Here is a 13,957-nt window from a genome sequence, read left to right as displayed (position 1 = left end):
TATGTTCCTTATTTCCTATTACAAGACGTGTCACCAGAAAAAACAACATTATTAAATATTATTGTATTTCAATTTTTTTTTATCGTAGAATAGTAGTCATACTATTTTGCAACGCGGAACAATTAAAATTTTTTTAAAATATAATTGTGTTACTTTAATCAATTATAACTTTAATTTTAATTTTTGTCTGTTAAAATCATTGAAAATGAAATTTATGTAAAATCTATAATCCATAATTTTACTAAAAATATATACTGTATATATATATATAACAAATCATTGATGAAAATAAAACCTAAACTAAAAATTAAAACAAAATACGAATTAAAATAATTGAACAAAAAAATTATTATGTTTAAGACAATAACGTGAACCTTATAAATTACAAACTTTGATGAAAAACATTTATATTATTGTATTGAATTATGATTGTCAAATATTGATGCTTTTTGAATTTCATTAACTGTTAATTTGATTATTGACTTTTAGTATAATCTATTATTATTACAAGTTGTCACCAACCATGAAGAATTAAAGAAAGTATAGAATTTCAAAATAATATAATTGAAGTTACAGGAAAATAAGGATAAGATAATAGTTGATTAAGAGGTTTACATGAAAGTACAAAATTAGCTCAATTAATGCATCATCTAAGATTCTTTGAATGCTTATAAAATTCCAAACAACAAATAATGGGGATTTATCAATTGCTATAATTCTATTATAAAAATATTTTTAATCATAAATAAAATAATGCATAGTAGATAAAGAACTTTTAATACTTACAATAAGATTAATAATTTTTTCATTAACTCTTTCCATTCTCTTTTTAATAATGTCCATTCTTTTGTGTAGGAGATCAATATTGTTATCCATCATATCTGTTCTTTTTTCAATAACAGTTATTCGTTTAAATAAAACATCAATTCTTTTATCTATAACATTAAAATTCCCCCCTATAATACTTAATCTTTCATTCACATTATCATGATTTTCAATTGCATTATCACATTTCTAAGAAAAAAATAAGACACTATTAGTAATTAAACAATATTGCAATAATTAAAATTTCATATTTTTTTTACGTACATTATCATGATGTGCTGTATTAATTTTAATTAGCCATATAATTGAAAAAAATAATGTTATAACACTTATTATTACAAGGCATATAATTTTCCAGTATTGGCATCGTGATATATACCAAAAAAGAAAGTCTAAAATATCTAAAATATATATGATAGCATTTATTAATGTAAAGTTTACTTCTCAAAAAAAAAAAAAAACCTGCGAAACTTACCGTTAATAATATTTACAAATGAAGTCATCGAAAATTATTTTTTTCTTTCATTAAAATTAAAATTATAATTTAAAAGAGTTATATAAAAAAAAAAACCAAAAAAAGTACATCTTTTTTTTTAGTATTTGCCGATTGGTGATCTTTTATGATGTCATATCAAATGATTCATCATAAATAACATATGATTAATCCATATTTACAGCTAGGTGCTACGGTATATCCCGTGGATGATCATATAAGGATGGTAAATAGTAAATTAATCTTTCGCAATAAAAATTTTTTTCTGTAACTCAGTGTCTATTAACAATGAACCTAAAGTTACTGTAATTCAAATGTATGGATTAATTGGATTGATGAAAACGTATACATTCCATATAATGAGATGTTGCGAAATGTGAGCTTCACTCCGCATTAGAGAAAATATTAGGCAGCAGAATTTACACAACACATCTTTTCATTTATAAGTCATTGGATAAGGAAATTAAAAAAAATGAATTTCGATAGTAGTAAAAAAGTAGTAAAAATGCACAATATCCGTCCAAAGTTAAATGATCACGTGATACTGGTCTGGAAAAAAAAATTTCTGTCAAAATTTTATAGATACTCTTCTCCAAACAAAGAAAGCGAAAGAGCGATTAGGGCATGGGTAACCAAAGTAAGATGATTATATTGTTCCAAAGTTATGATGGAAGTTATTATGTGTTCAAATGGTTATATTTTCTTTGTTAATAGCGATAAAATAAAATACGTAAGACGATGAAACTTAATTATAACAAAGGCTGATAATTGTCGCGTGGAATCGAGAGTGATCATTTTTTAAAAAATATATTAATGATATTTATTTATTAAGATAACTTGATAATACCTGACTCACGTCGAATTTTTAACTAATAAAATTCAAATTTTTAAAATAAATATAATGTATTAAAAAAATTGAATTACCTCACGAACAATTCTTTTACGGTGATGTATCAAGAAAAAATGATTTTAACGCAAATTGTTTTTTCGTATTTCTAATACTTACTTTTAGTTCTTTAAATTTAAAAGAATATAGTCTATGAATAATTGTCCGGAACGAAGCGAAGGACAATATATGTCTACGCACTATGAAAAAAAATCGATCACGTAAATTTCTCTGTCCGCCACGTGATCGTCACCCAATGAAATCACAAATTTTAGTTTTTCGCTGGACTTACAACGGTTCCCGTTTCCTAGTTTTTGTTTAACTAATAGATTATTTGATTTTAACGCTTACTACATCCGTTTAATATTCTCAAAGTTACGTGATTATCTATTTCATCGCGCCATCCGGCATAAAAAGTTACTGTACATACATAGTCGTGTAAGAAAAATGATGCAATTGTCGGGTTAATTAGTTTTTTTTTTATGGAATATAAAATTATGATTGGTTCTCAATTTTAGAAATAATATGCATTTATCTATGTATGCAGATGAGCGTGGGAAATCTATCCGGATTTCCTAAAAATTTATAGTTTGCTTTGTTCAGTTCAAAATTATAATCATTTATTGTGATTATAAAAAAAACAGGAAAGAATTTTCAATTTCGGACAATGTATACCGGTTAAAAAAACCAATATCCGGAATTTTTATGCTTTACCGGAATTTGTCCGAAACTTTTCAGGCTTTTTTTCCGCGCTGGTGAGGACCTTCTTGGGCCTGATTTTATAAAGGTCATCAAATTGTGCAACATGAATTCATTTACATCGATATCTCAATGTAATAAGTGTAACGAAAAATATCTAATAAAAGATAACGTATTACGTATACATACCCATTTACGTGCTATTATAGAATCCAAAATTATTAGAAATATTTTATTGTAACCATACATTGTAAATTATCGTATTTGGATTCCTAACGCAACTGTTACGAGGAAGGATGACCGAACTGCGCCACACCGAAACTATTTAAAAATAATTATAATTGTGTATCAAGAAATTCGCAGGTAATCTAAATGATCGGCGGCGTAACAGTATAATTTATACTTGGTGTAATTTAGATTTCATATAATTTATACAAAGTATAATTTATATCTAGTATAATTTATACCGAAAATATGAACAATATATATATAATGGGTGAACGTTGAGGAAAGGGGGACTTCAAGAGATTTATTTTAGTATTAATTTTTAGTATTAGTTTTATCGGTAATATTTCAGATCGCCGGTGGAGGCAGCAATATTTTATCTTTTTGTTATGATTTATGAATTAGTATTTATCTATTTGTATTGTTTCATTATTTTAAGTTATTATTTATTTTGAATAAATTTATATTTTAAAAATTAAACATATACACTTTATTTTCGTGATAAACTTACTGTTACTATCACGTGACCCCGACACAATTCGATAGTAAAGCAACAAAAAGTTGGATTACAATGGGGTAAAATTTACCACACCACCTCGCGTAGTACAGGTGATGATTTTGTCACATGGTCACGTGATGGCGGCGGCCTCGTTGTTTATATTTATCTCAGCGACTTAGAAATTCCTGATCTCTATTTGTCACTTGCATAAAATGTCACGCCCTTTATGCAGTGTAACCAACACTATTAATATTCGTAACACGCGAGGTGATGCCTTACAATGGTAACACAGCATATACATTAATAAATAAATTAGAGTTTTGTAGTTTTTGTGAAATAAAAAATCTCTTTTTTTCGATTAAATTATTTATTAAATTAGTATAAATATTAGAAATGGAAGATAATGGATCAAAAAAGTATAGTTTTACTGAAAGTTTAGTAGATAGTGCTTTCATGTTTGTTCCACTTACAAAATTTCTTCCTTTAATTAATGAAATTGGAAATTTTTTTAACGAAATCATCGAATTAGTAGAAGCTGCTGAACACAATAAACGAACTTGTGAAATATTAAAAAATCGAGTTCGTGTTGCACAATTAGCCGTACGAGATCTTAGAGATAAAAGAAAAGACAGAGAAGATTTTTTTAATAAAATAAATTATATACGTTTACAAGAATTATCTACTATTATAACGCAAATTAAAAAATTTATATCAGAAATCTCTCTAATGAAAACTTTAAATAAATCATCTTGATCGGTTTTTAATTGTTCAAGTTCATCAGCAATTTCAACGTTAATAGAAAAAGACAATAAGTTAATACAACTGTCGAATTCCATACATAATTCTTTAAAAATTTTCTCAACACTTTTCTCTTTAAGGTATTTTATCAAAGTAAGATTATAAAAAAATTGAGTTTTATTATACTTTTAATTGAACATAAAATTAATTTTAAATTATTTTAATAATTATAGTATATACTAGGAATGGTGGCTGATATTAATGATAACGACTGCTTCGCAGACTTAAGTGAAAAGTTTTTTTCAACTGTTGTAAAAGTTAATGTAATGAATAATACAATGGAAAAATTTATGAATGAAACTTCTCAAAATCAAACAAAAATTGATAATATCTTTCAGATACATCCACTAAAATTTTCTGATTATGAAAGTGATGATAATGATTAATGAGCAAACACGTAAATACTATAGACGTGTAAATAAATGGCATAAAACAACAAACAAAGGTGAAGTATTTGCTTTTAAAACTTTCTCTGAGGGAGAAAACTATATGATTGTACAAAATAAAGTTACAATTCTTAAAGAACTTCATGATTGGCAAAACATCATAAAATTCTATGGAATAATTTCTGATGGAAATCAATGGTATTTGGTAACTGAATGGGCTGAACATGGAAACTTGCGTGAATTTTATCAAAATAAAAATGATTTCGACCTTAAATTAAAATTACGTATATCCCTTGATATTGCTCGTGGATTAAATTTTTTAAGAACTGTAGAGGTAAATATATTTACTAACCAGCTTTTATTTAATTAACGAAATTTTTTTAATTGTTTTTTTTTTAGATTTTTCATCGAGATATTAGAGCTGAAAACATATTAATTACACTTAATGAGACAGCAAAACTTGCAAATTTCAAATTAATTCGTTCCGTTATATATCTTCCAAACCAAAACTTAGACCAAATTCGTTATCGCGCACCTGAATTGTTAGAGAGGGCAAATTATGAATATGATCAAAGATGTGAGGTTTATAGTTTTGGAATCTTACTTTGGGAAATTGCTGAAGAAAGAGTTCCATATCAGGATAATAATAATATTTTAGATATAACTGATGAGGTGCGTAATAAAACGTACAGAGAACCATTTTCTGAATAAAGTCAAATGCCAGAGGAATTCAAACAATTAGAAATTGAAGGTATGTAAAAGAAAATATTTTAAATTACAATTTTATTTGTTGTAATTAATTGGTTTCTTTTTTTTTACATATTTTTTAGCCGTTCATCATGATCCAGATTTTAGGCCAAAAATCTCGAAAATATTTGAAGTTCTTAATAATTGCTTCAAGAAATATTCACAAGTTACATCAAGTTCTAGTGGCCCAAACCTAAGAGGAAACAGCAGAAACAACTCCATGCAAAAGTCTCGTCCAAAACGAGCAGACAACATTGATGCATACGCCCTTCCAGATCTTGAATCATTTAAATATATGACACTCACTGATGCAACAAAACAACATAAGTTATATGATAAACATGGTAAACTAGTTGGATATGTAAAAACTGCATATAAATGTTTTGAAGCTTATGCAAACCTTGGTAATACAGGAGGTACAGCAAACCGTAATCAAATCAAAGCAAAATATTATAAAGCACTTTACATTTCGAGAGGGTTGGTTCCGAGCCCTCCAAATAAAGATAAAATTATTGCTGAATTATATAAGGAAGTTGCTGATGATGAAGCAAATGAATTCCCTGAAGTAAAAGTAAGATATGAAGATTGTTTGTGTTATGGCAATGGTGTTGAACAAGATGTTTCCGAAGCTCTTAAATATTATGAAAAAGCTGCTGAAGATGGTGTTAAAGTAGCAATGTACAACATTGGAAATATGTATTATAATGGTGTTGGATGTAAAAAAAATATAGAAAAAGCCAAGAATTATATTGAATTAGCTGTTTATAATGGTTACGAAGCTGCAATTAGATTTCGTAATGAATATAAGCTCTGAAAATTGTTTTATTATTATTCATTAAATTATTATGTTATTTAGCTAAAAAAAAAAATTTTTTTATTTGTCATATATTTTATTGTCCGGAGCGAAGCGAAGGACAATATACAGTATGTCTACGCACTATGAAAAAAAATCGATCACGTGAATTTCTCTGTCCGCCACGTGATCTTTACCCAATGAAATCACAAATTTTAGTTTTTCGCTCCGGGTTCCCGTTTCCTAGTATATTATATCTTTTCAAATATTAACTATCAAATATTTAATATTATCGTGACCTAATACCCTGTTGTAACATTTAACATAATAAAGAAGTCTTCAATTTATCACATATTTCTCTGTTATAAAAATTGTCAGTAGCAGCAGACCCAAGTTCATATATTTCATTAATGAAAATTTTACATTTTACTAAAGTTACTAAAGTTGAATATTCGGATATTTTAAATATATCCTTATTGCTATAATCCTATTTAGGTTGTTGATATAATCAAATACATGCGGAAATTTCTAATTTTTTTTTTTTCGTGTTTATACAACAAGAGGTTTTTTTCATGGGGGAGCTTGACATGCTTTTAAAAGATCTTTTAAGTAAAAGTTATTGTATTTATAAATATACAAATTGTTGATCTCTCCTTTATAAATAAGCTTCGTTAAAATAAATAAATTTTTTAGATCTAGCTTTATCTTAAATAAAATGAATAAATTATAATGAGTAAATTAATTATAGAGAAATGGCAGTTTTCGGTTTATTATAAGTTGAAATGGTAAAAGTGAATTTCTAAACGTCGCCTAGGGGGTTTTTTCAAATATGTCACATGATGTACAATACAATGGGGGACTTCACAAAAAACGTGATTGAGATTGAGATTGAAATTTAGTATAGAATTTCAATCTTACTAACATATTAAGATTGAAAATTCTATATGAAATCTCAATCTCAATCTCAATCACGTTTTTTGTGAAGACCCCCAATATACAGTAAAATTTACTCTTAGAGTAAATTTTTAATTTAGCCAATTTTTGATCGGCTAAATTTAAAAAAAATTTTTTGCAAACATATTTATTAAAAATAATCTTATCTAATGAAATTTTATTTGCAAATATTAATATTTAAGTCACACATTTACGATTTTAAAGAAAAAATCACTGTATTTTAATGAAGTGATACAAATAAAAGAAACATAGCAATAAATAGAAAGATAAGTAAATTACAATGATCAAGAAGAAGATGCTAATAAAAAATGAAATAACAATGGAGTAGTGGAAAGTAATAGAAGATGAAAAGGAGCGATGGGAGAAGAAAAGAAGTGATGGGAGACGAAACGGAAGATGAAGGGAATAATGGGAAGATGAAGAGGAGTAATGGAAGATGAAGAGAAATGATGGGAGAAGAAAAGGTGTAATGGGAAGATGAAGAGGAGTGATGGGAAACGAAAAGAAGTGATAGGAAAAGAAAAAAAGTGATAGGAAGATGAAGAGGAGTGATGGGAGACGAAAAGGAGCGATAGGAAGATGAAGAGGAGTGATGAGAGACGAAAAGGAGTGATGAGAAGATGAAGAGGAGTGATGGGAGACGAAAAGGAGTGATGAGAAGATGAAGAGGAGTGATGGGAGGCGAAAAAGGAGTGATTGGAAGATGAAAAGGAGTGATGAGAGACGAAAAGAAGTGATGGCTGGGAGACGAAAAGAAGTGATGTGAAGATGAAGAGGAGTGATGGGAGGCGAAAAGGAGTGATGGGAAGCGAAAAAGGAGTGATGAGAAGATGAAAAGGAGTGATGAGAGACGAAAAGAAATGATGAGAAGATGAAGAAGAGTGATGGGAGACGAAAAGGAGTGATGGGAGACAAAAAGAAGTGATAGGAAGATGAAGGAGTGATGGGAGATGAAAAGAAGCGATGAGAGACAAAATGAAATGATGGGAAGCAAACAGGAGAGAAAAGAGTTAATGGAAAATGAAAAGATGTGATAGAAAATAATGGGAGACGAAAAGTATGGAATAATGAGAAGTAATAGGAGGTGAAAAATGATTAGAGACAAAAAATAAAAATGATCATTATAGGAGGTTGGGTAGTAAAAGATAGTAATGATAGGAAACCAAGTAAAAATAAAACCATGAAGTAAAAAAAAAAATGAAGTTTGTAAGAAATGAAATACTTTATGTATTTATTAATTGGTTGAGATTTATCTAATGAAGGAAGAATAAAACATTGAAACATGTTAGTAAATATAGTAAGAACAAAGATACTTTAATATCTTAGTTCAGCTACTTTCTTAATACTATTTATTAATTATCTTTTCTAATTTTGATCTTTTATAAAAAATAATCCATAAATTATATAGAGTAAGCAAAATTTCGTACTTGCGCCACAATTACATTATTGAACAAACATAAGGCTAAGCACCAAAAATGTGGCAATGTGGAGCTAAATTATGATAGGACCATAATTTATCCCTCTGTATGTACACATTGTACATGTAAACTTTTAAGTTACAAGTTATCAATAGACACCTTATAATCGATCACTATCTTGTGACAATTTTTTATTTTATTCATTATGCATTCTTTTATTTCTCATACATATGAATACAAATCACTATATATTTTCTCATTGAAGCAAAATTTTACTGAATGTAGAAGTATTGAGACAATATAATTCCTATGGATTATAAATATTAACGTTAATAATGCTATATATACGGTATTAAAAACGTTGTACTCTTTAGTATTAACATACCATAGAAATAAAATGCGTAAAGATTTCATATCCATATATATAAATTACAAGTTTGTTTAAAAATTATTGTATTAAATTTTACTTTAATCATTACCTAATACAAATATTACTTATTACTATTCCAACAATAGTAATACTGTAGTCAAAAATATCCAACTTCTCTTAATTGTGATAAATACTATTAAAATAACAATTATTGTTATTGTTGAGATTTAAATAATATCAGCTATATACAGTATTATAATGAAATTTTTACTTACAATAATGAATTAAGTCAAAAATATCCACTAAAGATCCTATAGAATTTGTCACCTTTAAAATTTCTTCTTTAGATTGATGAGTAAATTCACTAATTTCATTCTTTGACTAAGATGAAAATTTTCCAATTTCTGATTTTGTTTCAAGTATTTTTTTTTTTTTTTTGCAATTTTTTATGTGAAATTAAAGAATTTGTCATTTTTCAACTCCAAGCAAATTCTATTAAACAGAAAATTTAGTGTTATTTTATCAAAAAAAGTTTTGGTTTTTTCTTATTAATCACATTTTTTTTCCATCCTTTTGGAATGATGCAATCGACCGCAGCATAAGGTTGACTTAATATTAATATTTTTAATTTTTTTTTTCAAACCTGATTTTTTTTAATAATATTAATATTTTTATTTTAATTATATGCAAATATTACATAAATATGTAACAATTGAATTAAATAAACAAACTTACAATCTGTATTATTAAATGGTTTTGAAATAAAGAATTTAGTGATTGCAAATATTATATATAAATATTGTAATAATAATAGAATTAAATAAATAACTTACAAACTATATTATTAAATAATTTTTAAAGTTTATATTATTTGTAAAATATTGCTTCACAAAATAAATTTTCAAATAAAGAATTTGGTTAGTTTAAATTATGTTAATAATATATAAATTTGTAATAATATAATTAATATAATTACCAACTAAAAGAAATTACCCAATAATTTTGTAAATAGAATTTTGTTAGCTCAATTTACGTAAATAATAGAAATGTTGATAACATATGACTTACACACTGTAGTATTATTAATTATTAGTTAGTTAGATTGATATAATACAAAAGTATTTACTGTAAATTAAGTATATCACTTACAATCTAGTTATTATATAAAAGATATAATTACTTGAGCTATATAAAATGTTAAACAAATAAATATATATATTGTAACTTACCGGCTGTAATGTAATTAATTATTAAATAGAAATATAAATGTCATGATTTACCAAAATCAGGTTTAATTTTTTTAGATTAATTTTTATAACCCCTTAAAATTATTGTAACACAAAATTTATAATTAGAGATTTTTTACCTCTTTTTTTAAAAAAAAAATAATAATTAGAGATTGCGAGATTTTGTAGTGTCATAATTTTACCATAATATAAAAAATGATAATATCAACTCACTTCGTAACATGTGGCCCAGTATTGAAATAACTAAGCTGTATATTGTAAGGTCAAATAATACTTTATTTAATAATAATATAAAAATATATATATAATGCTTTGTTCTAATGCAATACTAAACAAATTGTAGATCCTGAATTCATCACCCCTTTTTATAAATTTCTAAAATCAGTAAAATATTTTCTGTTTTTGTTTTCAAATTCATATATTTCAATATATAATTTTCCACCACTTTCTAATAAAACTTTTCCATTTTCGAAAACATTAAATTTTACCCCTAACAGCTAATAATAATTACTCTTTAACATTACTTTTCCGTCGAAAATATAATTTAATTGATTTCATTTCAATATTCAAAAATTGTTATAAATTGATCTTCAAACTAATTTTCTCAAATAATAAAATCTAAAAATAAAATAATAAAAATAACTATGTAATACTACACATCACATATGGTACAGTTTATACTCTTGTTCTAGGAGTTAAATACGTCATTTATTACACTCGGGACTCATGTTCCCGGAGTTATGTCATTTGTAACACTTTAAAATTATAATACTTTACACTTAAACTAAATATAATACTGCGCCTCACAAGCCTCACAATTAATAAATTCACTAGGTAATTTTCGGCATTACAATATCATTTTATTATGAAACGAAATATGAAAATAAGACCCGCATGGTGATAAACTGATAAACATATAATAATGGCCCGTCCGAAATGTGTGACCGATCACAACTATAATAGGAAGGAGTAATGTTTACGCGTCACCTGATCACGTGCAAGCACGAGTTCAAAATCACTAATTATCTGAGGGGACGAATTTTCCAAAACTTATTTGTCACCGTCATTTGTCACCGTGATCGGCTTAGCCTGTCCCGCATTTCGGACGTGCTAACATTAAAGGATAACAAACAATGAAACAGTTGAAACACTGAAACATTATAAGTTAATAACCCTAAAATAAGTACCCCTAAATTAGTTATATAAAGAGTAACTTTTGAGAGAAGTTTAAAGGAGTTTGGGATGTTCTCACATTAATTAATCCTTTTAACCCAATAAATTTTATATTTTGTTAACCCAAAATTCGTGTCTTATATTTTTCTGTAATAATAAACCAAACAACGCAATTTATTTAATAAAGTTCTTATTTTATTTAACGATATCTAACGTCACTTGTCGTGAAAAAGGTCAGCAATAATATACTTAATAAATCAAAAAGCTTTTATAAATAAATAATCGCTTTACAAAATTTCAGACCATAATATTTTCTAAAATCTCTCGTAACTAATATAACAACACCTGCGAAAGAAATGGTACTTGTAAGAGCAACCACTCAAAACACGCAAATAAGCTGTGCTATCAAGGCGAGCAACGAGCTTGTAAAGAATTTACACCGTGATGGATTAGATCGTGGATGTATTGCAACATTTAATGACTCTATGGTAGTAAGACAGGTAAAAATGATCCTCTTTGATGTCAAATTATTTACTGTTTTCATTCATTTATCTTTTAACACCAACATTCTTTCAATTTATATTCAAGTCCTTCACCAGAGATGAAGCATCACTTTATCGTTCACTTAACGGGTTAAGCAACGTCGTTAGTGGTGGCACTCGCCTTTACGACAGTATGATTGATGTCATAAAAACTTTTCAACGTAATGGTGATCGTTCTCGTCCCTGGATTTTGGTTGTCGTGACTGATGGTGATGACAATCGTAGCAGTCGAGGTTTAAAAAAATGTGCTGAAGAAATATCACGTCTATTTACAAAGAAATCAAATAATTTCCTGTTTGTAGTTGGAGTTGGAGACGGTGTAGATTCAACGAAAATGGAACAGGTATGTCATTCTTTGCTTTTTTTCTCTTGATCAAGATTTAAATTTATTTAAAAAGAGTTTTTCTCACGTCGGTGTTATATTTCTTTTGAAACAAGACATGTTTCGATATTGAAAAGTAAATAATTTTTTAAATCGTTATTGAGCATCAATCTTCAATATTTTTAAAAATGAATCAGATGGCTAGCATTGGCAACTTTATTTACTTTCCCGTCAAAGATTTTTATCTTCTTGAACTTGTATTCTTGACTATTGCTCACGAAATCACCACTTCTCTATCTCTCTCGGTCGGAAATATTTCAGTTGGTAACTATTCCGCATCATGGGCCGAGGTTCAAAGACACAGAAATCTCTGCCAAGTGGCGATAGATTATGCTCTCTTGATCGACGTATCTGCTTCCATGAATAGTGTAATACGTCCGCCACCACCTCAATGTTTTGAAGGACATGATTTGAAAAAGAAATATTACGAAGGGTGTTGGTATTGTGACGTGTGTGGAAAAGATAGTAATTCTACGGTAGTCTTTTTTAATATATTTTGTTTTTCATATTCCTGTTTATTTTTTGAAATATTGACTTGCCTTTTTTTTTGTAAATTGTATGAACAGGTATCCCAATATCATTGTGAACTTTGCAATTTTGACGCTTGCTCTAGCCATTGCAAGTCTGGAGAAGAATGCAAGCCCGAGAGTACCTGTCGAAGTCGTCACCCTCTCCGTTATACACAAACATCAGGAATGTGGATGTGCGATGAATGTGGAAAGTATTATTATGGAAAACGTTTAGGTTGTTATAAATGCGATTATGACATGTGTTCGACATGTTTGGCAAAAGAGGATCTTTCTTTATTGATGACAAGTTTGTTTATCAGATGAATAACGTCATTTAGACATATTACACGATTGAAATTCTTTTTTCTTTTATTTAATTTTTTTATGTTGTAATATTATTAAATTTATTTTTATCATACATTTTGTATTATATTATTTAAATTTATTTTTATTATACATTTTGTATTGTATTATTAAATTTATTTTTATTATACATTTTGTATTATATTATTAAAGCAAGTAAAATTTCTTCATTAAAAATCATGATCAAATAACTGATTAATAAAATCAACAACTACGATATATATATGCTCCTAAACTATAATAATCCATTATTATCGATATATTCAATGTCAAAGGCTGTTATTAACTTTGTTAATGATTATTCCAAAAAGTTTTGTCACAACCGTAAGTCAAATCTTTGCTACAAACTTTACTTGATTTGATCACTTAAAATTCTAAATAAATTTCACTAACGAAGATTTGAAAAGGGAATATACGTTAAAAACAAGTTATAACAGAAATTTTTAAGGTAATTACTTATCTGTTATCATGTCATTATGGCAGCAAACAGTATAACCCACTCCTTCAATATTAGTATAAAATACTGTATCTTTATGGTAGAACAGAATATATTTTCCTTTTGCAAAATTGAATACAAAATAGTAGTATGTTTCCAACTATTTGATATTTCAACTAATCAAATAGTAGTTTCTTTATTGTTACAATTTT

General features: G+C 27.1%; 4 protein-coding genes across 4 annotated transcripts; 3 read left to right on the top strand and 1 right to left on the bottom strand.

Annotated features, from left to right (window-relative positions):
* Positions 1-703: 703 nt before the first annotated feature.
* OCT59_024240 (uncharacterized protein) lies at positions 704-1,328 on the bottom strand (the record flags this gene model as incomplete). Its single annotated transcript, XM_025315909.2, has 4 exons — positions 704-718; positions 787-1,014; positions 1,090-1,103; positions 1,301-1,328. The coding sequence occupies 4 exons, from the start codon at positions 1,326-1,328 to the stop codon at positions 704-706; spliced, it is 285 nt and encodes a 94-aa protein (XP_025181825.2).
* A 2,692-nt stretch (positions 1,329-4,020) lies between these two features.
* On the top strand, positions 4,021-4,380 carry OCT59_024239 (uncharacterized protein; the record flags this gene model as incomplete). The annotated part of the gene is made up of 1 exon (XM_025325312.2): positions 4,021-4,380. One exon carries the CDS (start codon positions 4,021-4,023, stop codon positions 4,378-4,380), a length of 360 nt encoding a protein of 119 aa, XP_025181824.2.
* Positions 4,381-4,788: 408 nt separating this feature from the next.
* On the top strand, positions 4,789-6,372 carry OCT59_024238 (uncharacterized protein; the record flags this gene model as incomplete). Its single annotated transcript, XM_066135290.1, has 4 exons — positions 4,789-5,145; positions 5,211-5,487; positions 5,554-5,562; positions 5,642-6,372. The coding sequence occupies 4 exons, from the start codon at positions 4,789-4,791 to the stop codon at positions 6,370-6,372; spliced, it is 1,374 nt and encodes a 457-aa protein (XP_065991327.1).
* A 5,497-nt stretch (positions 6,373-11,869) lies between these two features.
* Positions 11,870-13,270, top strand: OCT59_024237 (uncharacterized protein; the record flags this gene model as incomplete). The annotated part of the gene is made up of 4 exons (XM_025315908.2): positions 11,870-12,013; positions 12,102-12,398; positions 12,575-12,913; positions 13,004-13,270. 4 exons carry the CDS (start codon positions 11,870-11,872, stop codon positions 13,268-13,270), a joined length of 1,047 nt encoding a protein of 348 aa, XP_025181823.1.
* Positions 13,271-13,957: the final 687 nt, after the last annotated feature.

The sequence above is a fragment of the Rhizophagus irregularis genome, chromosome 4 (assembly GCF_026210795.1).
Source record: "Rhizophagus irregularis chromosome 4, complete sequence".
Lineage (NCBI taxonomy): Eukaryota > Fungi > Glomeromycota > Glomeromycetes > Glomerales > Glomeraceae > Rhizophagus > Rhizophagus irregularis.
This window is presented reverse-complemented; position numbering and strand designations above follow the sequence as displayed.